Below are 13208 nucleotides of genomic sequence, written 5' to 3' on the forward strand. Positions count from 1 at the left end.
ATCTCTCTACATATATAATTACTATAATCAAAATGTCCTGATTAGTTTTGTAATCAAGAAATCAAAATTCCAAAAGCCCATCAATCAAATGCTCCAGAATCCCACTGCACCACCTTGATGATTAACATCCTGAAACTCAAATCTTGTAGAACTTGCAGAGACTCCATGAAAAACATCTTGATGATCAAACAAGCCATTGTAGGAAATCCCACTCCCTCCCAGACCCAATACTCCAAACAAACAAGAATTACAAGAACACTGAAACTGAACACTCTGCTGCAGCTGCTGTTGCTGTTGCTGCTGCTGCTGAACATTATAGGCATATGCTGAAGAATACATCAAGTCTGAAGAAGGATAAGCATATGATAATGGAGGATAATAATTAAGAACTGGTACTATCTCTTCTTGATCAATAATGCCCATTATCTCATTGTCCTGCACAGTGGAATTCATCTTTGGGCTCTTCTGTCCAAGTTTGACTGCATACTTCTCACGGTCTGGTTTACTGAGGTTCATGTAACGTTTAACAACATGGTTGAGCTCAGGTGATGTTTCTGGCCAGGTTTCTAAGCTGTTGTCAGGCCCAGCAACTATCAAAACTGTGTCAATGCTACAGAGTTTGGAGAGTTCATAAGCTTTCTTTTTCAGTCCTTTTATTCTCTTTGTCAAAGTCCTTGAACGTGCCTTTTCATTCTTTATCAACTCCATTGGCAGCTTCCTTCTTCCCATCCTGCTTTTTCATCAAAATCACCAACTTTAGCTTATTTTTGTCCATTATATATAACTAGAACAAGAATAGAAAAACACTACAAGATTAAAGAAAAGAAAAGGAAAAAAGAAAAAAAGAAAGCAATTGCACTACACTGACCTTGAGAGTGAAAAGAGCTGAGAAAAAAGAGAAGGGATGATGTTGTGAGAAAACAACATTAGCAACTGGTCTTAAATAAGAGAATGGTTAATTCCCATTTTGGAAAGATAATTATGTTACCAAGATCACAAGATCTTTATTAACATTTAAATAGGAAAGACATATATATGTTTCAAAGATCACAAGATCTTGTTAGTATGTAATTATGGAAGCCATAGAGCATTGGCTCTACTTCCATTTAGATTTAACCAACTTTTAGTACTGATCCCGAGGCATCCTTGTTCTGGTGAAAATTAATAATGTAAATAAATAAGATTATTAAAGGAAGAGTTCCTAAATTTCTCATAAATCATAACATACGGAGTGATAGTGAAGTTTGGGAATCTGGAATGGGATTTACATAATTTAATTTTGGAATTTATGAGGAAAATTTGAAGAAATTTTAAGGAAAGGGATGTTATTTTGGGAAACGGTTTCCCAGGGAACACGTTAAGATTGTTATCTCCTCCGCGGTTTTGTTTTTCGTTCTCTTTCTCTCTTCCCCGCCACTCATCTCCAGCGAGTTCAAACCCTAGCCCTAATTCTCATATCTCGGCCTTCAATGGCTCCCTTCGCTGTCGGGTCGGCGGCCTTCGGTTCTTATTTAACCTCTGCTCCCCAATTGACTGCTTGCACCTCTCGCCTGTGCCATCCGATCTCGAGGTGGGTTTTTGTGGATTTTGGATGTAGTTGATCTGGTTTTTGGGTTACGGGAACTGCGGTAGTTGTCTGTATCTGCGGAACAATGGGCGGCCGCGCAGAGGCACTGCTTGCCGTCGCGCCGGATCTCTCTCTCTTGGTATTTTATCTTTAGCTTGTAATCAAACGCTGTGAAATTTAACTTTTAGATGTTTCTTCACTTGTATTTGAGATTCAGAATTTAAAAGTAAAAAACTTGTTTAGTGTTTCCATCATACTTGAAAATAGGAATATCTTTTTAAACTCTGTTTAATCTGGATTATTTGGAGCCTCTTTCAGTTGAGGATTTCTTGCCATATATTTGTGTGCTGATCTTGAAAATGACTTCAGTTACTGGATTATAAACTTGTCGTACTTCTTTTCTTGTTTTCAGAGTGCATTATTCTTACTGTTTTTGCATGTTCGAAACCTAGAGATTTGTAATCTTCTATTCTAACCCAGAAGTCAGTGAATATTCAATTGTCATTTGTTCCATGTTGAATGAACACCCTCTGATGGTATATTAATCAAATATTTGTTTGTCTTGCATCTTGAAAGTTGAAACATCTTGGTTTGATGTTTTGAGCGAAAGTTATTGAATTAGCTGAAGCTAAATTTAGAGTATCTTTGATAGAAGATTTGCTCTTAGAAGGATGATTTAAATAAACTTATCATCATTATTGTGAAGATAAGGATATGTCACTTTAAAATAAGAAGTATGCCTAAGTTTTCTTGTGCAGACTTATTGCTTGGGCTACTTGAGTGATGGTAGTACCAAGAAGTTTGCTTTCAGTAAAAAAAACCAAGGGCTCTATCCTCAATCACCAAGCCTTTCTCTTTTCAATGTGACTACCGAAATCCAATTTCTGATCTTCAAACTGTTTCCAATCTTGCATGTTGATTTTTGCTACCTACATAAAGAATACTACACCTTTTCTTGATGTAGAAAAAAGTTTGATGTTTCTTTTTAAGGTAAGTATTGTAGACTTGGGATCTAGATGTGTTAAGGGTAGAATTTCGTCCTTGCTCATATGCTGCGTGTCAATTTTATTGCTTAGGTGCTAGAATGTCAGCTGCTGAGCTTGAAACATCTCTTGCTGTAAAGGTGAGGTATTCTTTGTTGGTTGTAAGTATTATGTTTCTTGATTGGCACAAAACTCTGATTGTTTACTGTAACTTCAAAAAATTGCAGTTTGTCTTTCTTGCACTACTGACATATTAATGACTGGGATGCAGAAGATGGCAACAGAGATCTCTTTCGGACTGAAGGGAACATCTATCTTTCTTGTTGGTAAGTATGATAGTGGTATTTTCTGTGTTTGCTTATTAATTATACACATGTGCAACTATGCAAGAGCAAAAAGATGAGGCCTTTATCAATCTAGTTATGTTTATACTCATGCCAGGTATCAACTGTAGCATGAAAACCAATGTGGGAAAAGTTTTGGCAGATGCATTGAGATATTACTACTTTGACAGGTATATATAATCATCTAATGCAATGAGGGCATTCTGTGTGAAATGTTTGTTTTTGCCCTCAATTTTTTCCACCAAGCAGTGACTCTGTGGTTGAGGAAGCTAGTGGCGGTGAATCTTCTGCTACATCCTTTCTCGAAAGAGATGAAAAGGGCTTTCGCGAATCGGAGGTGTGCATTATAGATATTTCAGTTGATATTGTCATGCCATTCCAAACTGTTGAAATGATATTTTACTTAAAATGACAGTTTCCTGGCAGACCGAAGTATTGAAACAATTATCATCAATGGGCCGTCTCGTCGTTTGTGCAGGCGATGGTGCTGTACAGAGCCCTCAAAATTTGTAAGCTTCATTTCTTTGACCTAACAACTTTCTTTAGAATGCACTGCCTTTCTCCAACCTACCATGCTAGTTATCTTGAGTCTACTTGGTCTTTTGACTCTTAAGGTCTTATCTGCGATATGGCATTTCGGTATGGATAGATGTGCCATTGGATTTATTAGCAGACGAGATGGTGGGAGCTCAGGTTCCATCTGCTTCTGATCAAAGCATGTCACAATCGGATCCTTTTCAGGAGGTCAGGATATTATTCTGATATCGAGATTTTGGTCATAATTTGTTTTTGTTAGTGTAGCTTCATCACCTTACTTATTGAGACATTGAAAATTGCCACATGCATCAGAAGAATTAAGTGATTGATGATTTGGTTTAGGTATTAAACTCCATTGCAGTTTTCTTGTGAAAAATGCGGCACAGTTTTTTCTTATTATTGATAACGATATTTTACGAAAGCCACAATTTTGGTATCCTACATGTTCGACCTGTTTGTCTTGTGTTTTACAAGGACAAAAAGGTCCACAATATACAACTATACTATCTGGCAAAGTTCCGGTATTGTTTACTGTTCCATATAAAGCTGCAAATCAATGTATCACTCTCCGGCAATTCAACATCTAATATTACAAACAGAAGAATAGACTATTCAGCATTGCATTGGTTTAACACTCTAGTTTTTGTTGGTGTTCGATTTTGATTGGTTTTTATAATGTTTCATACTGCCAAACAGGCTTTGGAAGGTTTAACTAAGCGGTACATGGCAGTGAGCGGAGGATATGGAACCGCAGATGCCACAGCCTCACTACTGAGTAAATTCCATACTGCATAATCTGCTCATTTCTACTTGACCCTGTGAGAACCAGTTAACTATAATCATCCAATTTTTTGCAGAAGTGACAACTAAATTGGGATATGATGACTTCAAATCAGTCACTCCAGAAGACATGGCAATTGAGGTAAAAGAAAATGAAAATTCAAGAACCTAAATCAGACCATGAGTTGCAATTTTTCCCCCTTTTCTTACATTTACAACCCAAACTAATATGTTCCAGGCAATGACGGAAATTGAGAAATTGACTAGAGTGAAAAAGATGATAGAAGCAGCTGCCAAACCATTTTAATGCTCAATTCAACTCATCTAAATCATACCAAGAGTTGATTTATCTGTTTGAAACTCTGCTTTAGTCCATGTATTGAATGTCATCATCACAAACCTTGTCCTGAGTTGGAAGGTCTATGAATCATGCTGAGATTTTCTTTAACAAGGGAGATTATTATGATGTCATTAGCCTCACAAATAATAAGAGACATTAGATTAGCAAATCATATGTGGAATGCTGTGTTGTTTGTCCGTTATACATCTTTTCAATTGTTAATTTAGTGCTCTTATAAAATGCTTGATTGCGTGCTTCACCAACTAATCCATTAAATTCCTTCCTGATTTTGACTTAAACCTACATTCAAATACAAGTTCCATTCGGCTTCACTTTGCAACTATGAAACATGTACGATGTTAATTTTTTTTTTTTTTTAATAAAAAAGAATATCTAGTTTTGGATGATGAACAGGTAATACATATATATATATTTATGTGATGGTGCATTATCATTAGTACTTCCGTGCAATGTTGGCTTGTTACTATCCACTCATTATGGAATCTCGCCATGTCTCTCCATCGTCCCTTTGATGAAGAGAAGGTGGGTGGAAATAAGGATAAAACTTATTAGAGAGATGGGTCCACACGCTTGTCTGTGTATCTAGTCTCTTCTCTGCGGCATTAATACAAGCATCTATCCGGCATTCTCAGACATGGCCATGAAAACACACGCTTTTGGTGTACTCTCACGTGACATCCTCACATGCCGTCGAGACGTGTATTTCATCCCCATTCCTTGTCGGACACGTGTCGAATTGTCAGCTTCGTTTGGCTCGTTGCCCGAGGTAATATCAATCCGACGGCTGAGACTCAGTAACCTGTTGGTTGTGTCAAATGACAAGATTACCCCATGATGATTGTTTATATATTAATAGAAGTTAAGATTGAGTTTTTCTCTTAAAAATAAATTAAAAAAATTATAATAAGTTAATATATTCATGCATTGTATAGTTGTGATGTTTAAAAAACAGAGGATAAGCCATATTTAAATTAATTAAGGGAAAAAGACATAACACAGAAGACCACAGAATCACTTCTTCATACTTCTCAAATAAAATTATACATCATTTTCAGTAACTACTGTAACAACTGTGACACGTTTAAATGTAGACAGTTTTTTTTTTTATAAAAGTTACCAACTTTTTAAGACTATTATTTTGAAAAAAAATTTACTCTTGAAGATGGGATATTGTTAATTTGGTTGCTCCGCCGGTGTACTGGAACTGTATACGTTATTTAAAGGAAAAAAAAATGGGAAATGATGCAGGTATAAAACAACCATTTCTTTCTCACAGACAGACAGAAAAAGAGAGAGAGAGGGAGAGAGAGAGAGGTGGGGATATATATATATATATATATATATATGGGCGTTGTGGTATCAGTAGAGAAGGAGAGAAGGAGAGATTGGGTGACGGTGAAATTGGGGGCTGTCGATTGAATTGGGCTTTGAATGAGAGAAAAAGGTTGGTTTTTGAGCAGATTCGGTTGTGGATGTTTGATTTTTATGGAAAGAAGTTCTATGTCTTTTTTTTTTAGTTTTTTATTTAAAAATGTTCGATATTGCTGGTGAATTTCGGGGAAAGGTGAGATCTTTGGGGGAATGTGTGCCGTGGACGTAACCAGTTCGTTGTTTCTGGCACGTTGATGGTTTTGAAGAACTGGTCTCTGATTTCTTTCTTTCTTCTTTCTCTTTTGTTTGGAATTTTTGTTGATTTTTACTGAGGTGAGGATTGAAGTTCTAGAGATGTCTTACGATTTGTTGATTTTTAAGAGATTTTGGTTTAAGCTTGGTCTAAGATTTGTTTGTTTTTGGCTTTTGTTGGTATGTGTTTACGGAAACATATCAATAAGCTTGGCTTTTCTTTTCTTGACATCATCAGAACACAGTGAGATTTATGTATTTATTATGTTAGTTTTGGTTCCTAAATCGGAGAAAATGAGTAAATGCATAACTTTGTTCTATCTGTTTCTGAATTTATGAGAAATAATTAGAAAAAAAAATGTGATTGATTTCTGATATCTAATTTGCGCCTCGTCTGCACAACATTTTCATGTTCTTTGATTATGTTTTCTGCCATTACAGGATTCAGTTCACGAGTAACCAAGGATAGTTGCTGGTTTGGAGGTCAGATGCTTTTTGTTCCCGTGATTCTTCTCTGTCCAAAGCTTTTGCTTGACCAGTCACTGTATCTTTGGATGAAATGATAAATGATGGAATAGAAGAATGAATTGCCTTTTTCTTAAAGTTCATTTATGGCAATTTGTTTTATTTTGGGGCTTCATGAATGGAATTTAAAGCCCTTCTAGCATCAGCTCTTGGCAAAGAAGTATGCCTTCCTTTATAGGTAGTTCCCTTGTTTTGATTTCAGTGGATGTGGACAGAGTGAGCTATCTAAGATTACTGTTGTAACAGGATGGACAATGTATAAACATAGGGGATAGAGAGTTGAAGGGCTGGAAAGACAAGGGGAAAATAATCGAGAAATTGGTCATTGACATTTTTCCAACTAGTCATGGGATTGCCTCATTTGGCTGCTGAAATAGTTCAAGTAACAGAATCACTTAGCACATTTGTGTCTTCTCCCCCTCCTTATGGTGTTATAGGCAGCTGTAGTTCAGATGAACTTGGTGGTAGTATAGATGGTAAAATGGCAATGGATTTCCCATGCTCTTCATTATCTGATTTTCATAGAAAAACTACTTTGGGATTTCCAAGAGGAACGGATGGGCCACCTAAATTCAAAAGTTCCAAAGATGGAGCTGCAAACTTCCAGACTTTGAGAATCGAACAGAGGGATAAAATTTCGTCATTTAATTTTAAAGTGGGGTGGAATATGCACAGTCCTATTTCAAGAGTTGTGGGGTTTGAATCAACTTGCCCAAGTTCATCAGATGATAGCTTTGCAAATCAAGTTCATTCTTCTGCCTCCATTGTGTTATCTAAAACTTTAGTTGATCAGCACGGCAACCAAGCGAGGAAGCGATTGCTGTCTCCATTGAATCGCATGCCTGGTCACCAGTTCCATGGTGATCCACTAGACATAGCTGGAGACAATGGCCCAAGTCAAACACATAGTATATCTACAATGAATGACTGCAAGAAAGCCAATATGGGAAGCGCAGAAACCTCACTGTATTCAATTACAAGATCCTCACAGCTGAGTAGTTTGTTAGCTGACAATAACGATTCATTTCCTGCTGGTATGTTTACTGATGATCCATTGCTTGATAGCAATGGGTCTGTCACTAACAATCACCAGATGTCGAACTGGGGACTTGACTGTTCAAAAGAAAGAAGTAAAGTTACAAGAGCAATAACCATATCAAAGATAAAGGTTGATTCACCACCACTATCATTGTCACCACTTGGTCCTAGATTGCCTGAAAGAATGAAAGAGATGGATATCTTGAAAGAGATGGAAAATGACTTTTCTGTGTTAATGGACATGGAGGGGTCGGTGGATCAAGGTGTCACTGGAATTCTTTTTTCAGCAGAAGAGGACAAGTGTTGCACTAATGATACATTCGAGGATGTTGGCATATTGCATGATGGCTTTGATCCTTTTGGTCCAGAGAAGTGCTTTAGTTTCAGCCAAGGTTCTCTTCCTGATTCTGCTACCGGATCTCATTACTCCAAGTTTGTTAGAAGTTTGAGTGCACTTCCTGTTCGGAGATCATTAATTGGTTCCTTTGAAGAGTCACTGTTGTCTGGTCGACTATCATCTAGCAAAGTTTGTCAGGTTTGTTTCCATGTCCCTTTTATAACCCATATCCAGTTTATCTCCGAACAAGTGAAAGAAAGTTATTTTCTCAATTGAGTTTGATTGCTTAAATTTTTTTTCCCTCCAGAAAATTGATGGCTTTCTAGCTGTGCTAAATGTTACTGGTGGTAATTTTTCACCACCTTGTCGGAAGCTTCCTTTTGCTGTGAAGAGCGTTGATGGTGATAACTACTTGCTTTACTATGCATCAATTGATCTAGCGGGAAGTTTGGCATCCAACAAGGCTAGAGGCCCAAAGTTGACAAGAAGTCTCAGCAATGATGATTCTCGAGCGAACAGAAGTCGGCTGCGTATTCCTATGAAAGGACGAATACAACTGGTACTAGGTTTCTTAGCCTTCAAAATTTGGTTGGTGATCAAGTACGTTAGTCACATACTCTTAGATTTGATGAAGGTGTTAGTCTGGATTTTCTGACCATCAAAATTCTCCTATGATTGTGAAGCATATTAATCCTCAAGTCTTCTGAAATTTGCATAATAGACAGCCTCATGCATCAAGGAATTAGAAGCAGCATCTTTATTATCTACTAATGAAAGGGTTGTTTTCTTAAAATGAACTCGGGACAGCAAGGCCACCTTTGCTCATTATCTGTTCATGGCTCTTGAGCTTGTTATTCTCCATTTCCAAGTCTTGCATTATTTAGTTATGCATGAGCTTGCAGTCATGACCTTCACAAGGTTCTATTCTTTCATGCTATTAGCATATTTGAAGTTTAATCTTATCATCATGAGCTTATCCTTTACAATGCATTAGCATATGGTAACATTAAATGATTCTTATTCTTTGCACGCCTTTGATACTATAATTTACTTGCTTTATGATGAACAATATAACTCTGAAAAATTAGTGTTATAGTCTCAATTATCAAGTATGTGTACATTTATATATATGAAGAGTTTCACTTTGGTTCCTCTGCTGAGCTGGCTTATTTTTCCAGGTTCTGAGTAATCCAGAGATGACTCCTCTTCACACTTTCTTCTGCACTTATGATTTAAGTGAAATGCCTGCCGGAACCAAGGTAATTTTTGTAGTGTTTTCAGGAACTAAAGTCCTTTAACAATGTATCTTTTTCACTATTCTTACTTAATAACAGTTGCGATGAATATTGAATATAGTAGCATCTTTACCCCCTATATTCTTTATTGAATGGCATCACTATAGTCTTTTTCTTTTCTCTTTTGAATTGTTTGATAAATTTTGACAAGTGCTGGAAAATTGGAAACAGACTTTTATGCGACAAAAGGTTACTCTAACATCCAAGAGTTCTGATGCGTCACCGACTAAAGAAGCAAGCAAAGATCAAGAAACTGGAAGTGACAGTGTGGAGTGTAAGGAAGTTAAAACCACGAATGACATGAAGATAAGCTCTCGGGTTTTATCACCCAAAAATGGTTTCAAACACACGAATGGATCTGATTTTGTTATGAAATCAACAGATAGTACTCCATTTAGCATTGTCCAATCTCAAAACACTGAAGAGGATGATTGTAGCAGATCAGATGCATGCCATTTATCTAGCAGGAGTTCTACTTCTAATTCTTCGAAGGTGAATGACAATAGTTCTTCATCCGGTGTTCTTCGTTATGCTCTCCATCTACGATTCTTGTGCCCAGCCCTTAAGAAAAACTTGAAGAAATTTCAGAAATGTAAAGCTGAACCATCCTCTGTTCCAATTACAAATAATTCGGACATTGAAGGCGAACGTCGTTTCTATCTCTACAATGATCTCAGGGTCGTATTCCCGCAGCGCCACTCCGATGCAGACGAGGGCGAGGTATTTACTTTCATTTCAAACTAAAAGTTGATACTGCTGTATTTTTGTCGGTACAACACCTGAAACATGTACATTTTGTTGTTTTCACAGCTACGAGTGGAATACGATTTGCCGGAAGATCCAAAGTATTTTGACATTACAAATTGATATTGCCATGTCTGAACTGAATGGCATTCTGTACATACATCAACTTGTACATAGTTTTCATAATTTCAGTTTCAATCTTCATACATGATCTCCATGTTTGATGCTTCTTTTAATCTTTGGGAAAATGAATTATAAGTCTAAAAATTTCAAAACATCTTAGATAAACTCTCTAACGTTTGAATTTACCGGACAGCTTCTCTTTTAGTGACAGTTTATTTTTCAGTTAATGCAGCTCACGTTGTTAGTTTATTATATCTTAAAACATGTATTTCTCGCTTAAAATATATAGTTTTTGTTTAACATTGCGCGTTTTCGTGTAACCACATAAGCTTTCACTTAACATATAGAATTTTTTTGTTTAACATCTTATTTTCTGTTTAATATTATGTATTTTTGTTTAAAAAGATAAAAAAATATTTTTATCAACGTCAGTTACTTTTATAACAGAAAAGTAACACTGTCAGGGAAAAAAAAAAAAAAAACTTAGGATTATTCAAATTTGATGAGATAATATGTGAATAAATGTAAGTGAAATAAAGATTTTTAAACCATTTCCAGTTAATCTTTTTATGAACCATTTACTTTCAAAATCAGAAAAAAAACAGCAGAAAACTCAATAAGAGCTGCAATGCTTTCAATAATGCTTTTAAGCTATTGTTTGTTTCCAAATACATCCAATTATTCATTTTGAGATAAAAATACATGAACCTCTTTATTGATTACTTGACAATCTTGTGGAGACTGAAGAGCCATCTAATTAATCAATCCAGGGAGACTGTAATTACTGCAAAAGTTGGACAAGAATGAATGATTAGTCACTAATCAAAGTTTTTAATGACTGTTTTTAAGATTCAAGAGACAAGATTTCTCCTCACCTCTTTGATGAGAGTTTCTAATTCCCCCCATAAATGAGTTGCCAGAAAGATTCCTGCCAAAAATTAACAGCATTAATAAGATGTGATAATTGAACTCTTTATACAAAACTAGTTAAAAAAAAAAAAAAGTGTGGTACTTACAATTGCACCAAGCTACCAAAGAAAACAAGATCTCTGACTTCACTTGGGATAATGCCCGAGAGGTTATTCTCATTTAATCTCCTATAATAATTTTCTCCGAAAAATTAAAATCAGAATAAATCATCTTTAATTTTGTAAATATTAGAATAAATTTAAGGTTTTTTTAAAAATAATATTTTGTTTACATGTAAACCTTTCAAAAGTAACGTTTTAAGTTTTTTTTTTTTTACAAATGTAATGTTTAGGTTTTGCTTTTACAGAGATAAATTAGATTTTTTTAAAAAAATAATTTTTTTAAAAAAATAAATTTACTTAACAAAAATAAAGATCGTGAATATACAAGGTAGGGATTATATTTACTTATTTACCGGCATAAATCATTATTATAAAGTTTTTCTTTTCTCCAACAAGCTATTTATTATAAAAAAATTCAAAAAAAAATTAAAAAAAGAAGAAATGGAATGCTAACCTTAGACTCAAATGGTAATGATTTTCAAGGTATAAATAAATGTGATTTTTATCGAGTTATACTCTTATATATATATATAAGAATAAATTTAAAAAAATAGAAAATGAAGATTAATAGGGAAAATTAAAGAAAGATTACATACAAATACTGAAGGGAGTTGAGGTTGGCAAAAGAAGAAGGAATTGGTCCACTTAATTGATTCATGTAGAGATCCAAACTCACAAGACCAGTTAAGTTGCCCAATGAAGCTGGTATTGATCCACTAATCTTATTCTCCTGGAGCTCCCTGAAATATATTTAAATAATAATGAGTTTAGTTTTTTATTTAATAAAACTTAAATTAAAAATTACAAAAAATAAAAATAAAAGAAAGAGTTAGATTCAAATTACAAGTATTGGAGTTTTGCCAACATTCCCAACTGAGGGATAAGAGGTCCAGAGATACTTGCATTTCCTAAATCCCTGAAAATAATTAGTTTTATTAAATGATGTATATATTATTATATAAAATAAATACATAAATAAATAAAAGGGAAATTTAGGTTAGGGAATTGTGGAGATATATACAGCCTAGTAACTTGGTTGTCAATGTTGCAAGTGACATGAAGCCAGGTGCATGGATTGAGCAAGGTAGCATCCCAGCCCTGTAAGACATTGTTTGGGTCTTGCCATGCTGCCCTTTGATCAATTAGAATATCCCCTGTTTGTTTTCCAAAATTATTATTAAAATTTCAATTTGAACTTTAATAATCAAACTTTTAGGGAAATTAAATTTGAGTTGGAGTTCAAGGCATGACTATATATATATATATATTGAGCAAAATGCTCATTTTTAGCTCAATTTTTTTAAAACCAAATAATAATAATAATAATATAAATTTTAATTATATAATATTTTTAATATAAAACTTACATTGCATGCGACATTCTTTAATTTTATAAAACCAAACAATAAATTTCTAATACAGATATAATCCATAATAACTTGTCATTATTTATCATTTATATTATACAAGCCATTAGTATTGTTCAAGAGAAAGAAAGATAGATAGATAGATTTATAATACCAATGATTATTTAATTATTTATTTATTTGCTTACTTAGTGAGATTAAAAAAAATTGAAGGGGCAGAGAGGAAGAGAGATGATACATACCTTCTAAATTAGCACTCACTAGTGAAGCCATAAGAAGGCTAAGAATAAGAATCACCATTGCCATGATCTCCATTAATGATGCCTAACCCCTCACATCTCAATCTTTATACATGTTTTATGGAGACAAAGTCAAAGTCTTCCTTTCTTCATCTTTACTTAATCAATTTTGTTTGATTTGGTCAATTTGCAGGATTGAAAGTCTAACAATGTGCAAGTGTTTCCATGATCAAACGCAGGTCAAATTGACAGTAGTAAGTATCTTGTCTGTATATATTAATTAATATGATATTTTTAGAGAAATTAGTGTTTGG

The 13208-nt window shown here is 34.7% G+C and overlaps 4 protein-coding genes across 5 annotated transcripts; 2 read left to right on the top strand and 2 right to left on the bottom strand.

Moving 5' to 3' along the window:
• Positions 1-84: 84 nt before the first annotated feature.
• On the bottom strand, positions 85-729 carry LOC120260200 (agamous-like MADS-box protein AGL103). The gene has a single exon (XM_039267639.1). The coding sequence runs from the start codon at positions 727-729 to the stop codon at positions 85-87; it is 645 nt and encodes a 214-aa protein (XP_039123573.1).
• A 661-nt stretch (positions 730-1390) lies between these two features.
• Positions 1391-4753, top strand: LOC120259853 (probable inactive shikimate kinase like 1, chloroplastic). Of its 2 annotated transcripts, XM_039267303.1 has the most exons (11): positions 1391-1570; positions 1633-1706; positions 2644-2690; positions 2822-2876; positions 2992-3064; positions 3144-3231; positions 3321-3403; positions 3509-3638; positions 4128-4206; positions 4289-4353; positions 4450-4753. In XM_039267303.1, exons 1-11 carry the CDS (start codon positions 1470-1472, stop codon positions 4516-4518), a joined length of 864 nt encoding a protein of 287 aa, XP_039123237.1. In that variant the 5' UTR covers positions 1391-1469; the 3' UTR covers positions 4519-4753. The 2 variants fall into 2 exon arrangements, with proteins under 2 accessions (XP_039123237.1, XP_039123238.1); XM_039267304.1 differs by lacking the exon at positions 1633-1706 and having other exon boundaries at positions 1423-1570.
• A 1067-nt stretch (positions 4754-5820) lies between these two features.
• On the top strand, positions 5821-10342 carry LOC120261210. Its single transcript, XM_039268995.1, has 6 exons — positions 5821-6016; positions 6637-8293; positions 8403-8654; positions 9274-9354; positions 9562-10110; positions 10201-10342. Exons 2-6 carry the CDS (start codon positions 7067-7069, stop codon positions 10255-10257), a joined length of 2166 nt encoding a protein of 721 aa, XP_039124929.1. The 5' UTR covers positions 5821-6016; positions 6637-7066; the 3' UTR covers positions 10258-10342.
• A 543-nt stretch (positions 10343-10885) lies between these two features.
• LOC120262276 (leucine-rich repeat protein 2-like) lies at positions 10886-12955 on the bottom strand. Its single transcript, XM_039270366.1, has 7 exons — positions 12898-12955; positions 12310-12442; positions 12133-12204; positions 11885-12028; positions 11274-11354; positions 11133-11185; positions 10886-11041 (listed from the first exon to the last, which is right to left on the bottom strand). Exons 1-7 carry the CDS (start codon positions 12953-12955, stop codon positions 11019-11021), a joined length of 564 nt encoding a protein of 187 aa, XP_039126300.1. The 3' UTR covers positions 10886-11018.
• Between the last annotated feature and the right edge of the window lie 253 nt (positions 12956-13208).

The sequence above is a fragment of the Dioscorea cayenensis genome, chromosome 5 (assembly GCF_009730915.1).
Source record: "Dioscorea cayenensis subsp. rotundata cultivar TDr96_F1 chromosome 5, TDr96_F1_v2_PseudoChromosome.rev07_lg8_w22 25.fasta, whole genome shotgun sequence".
Classification (NCBI taxonomy): Eukaryota; Viridiplantae; Streptophyta; class Magnoliopsida; order Dioscoreales; family Dioscoreaceae; genus Dioscorea; species Dioscorea cayenensis.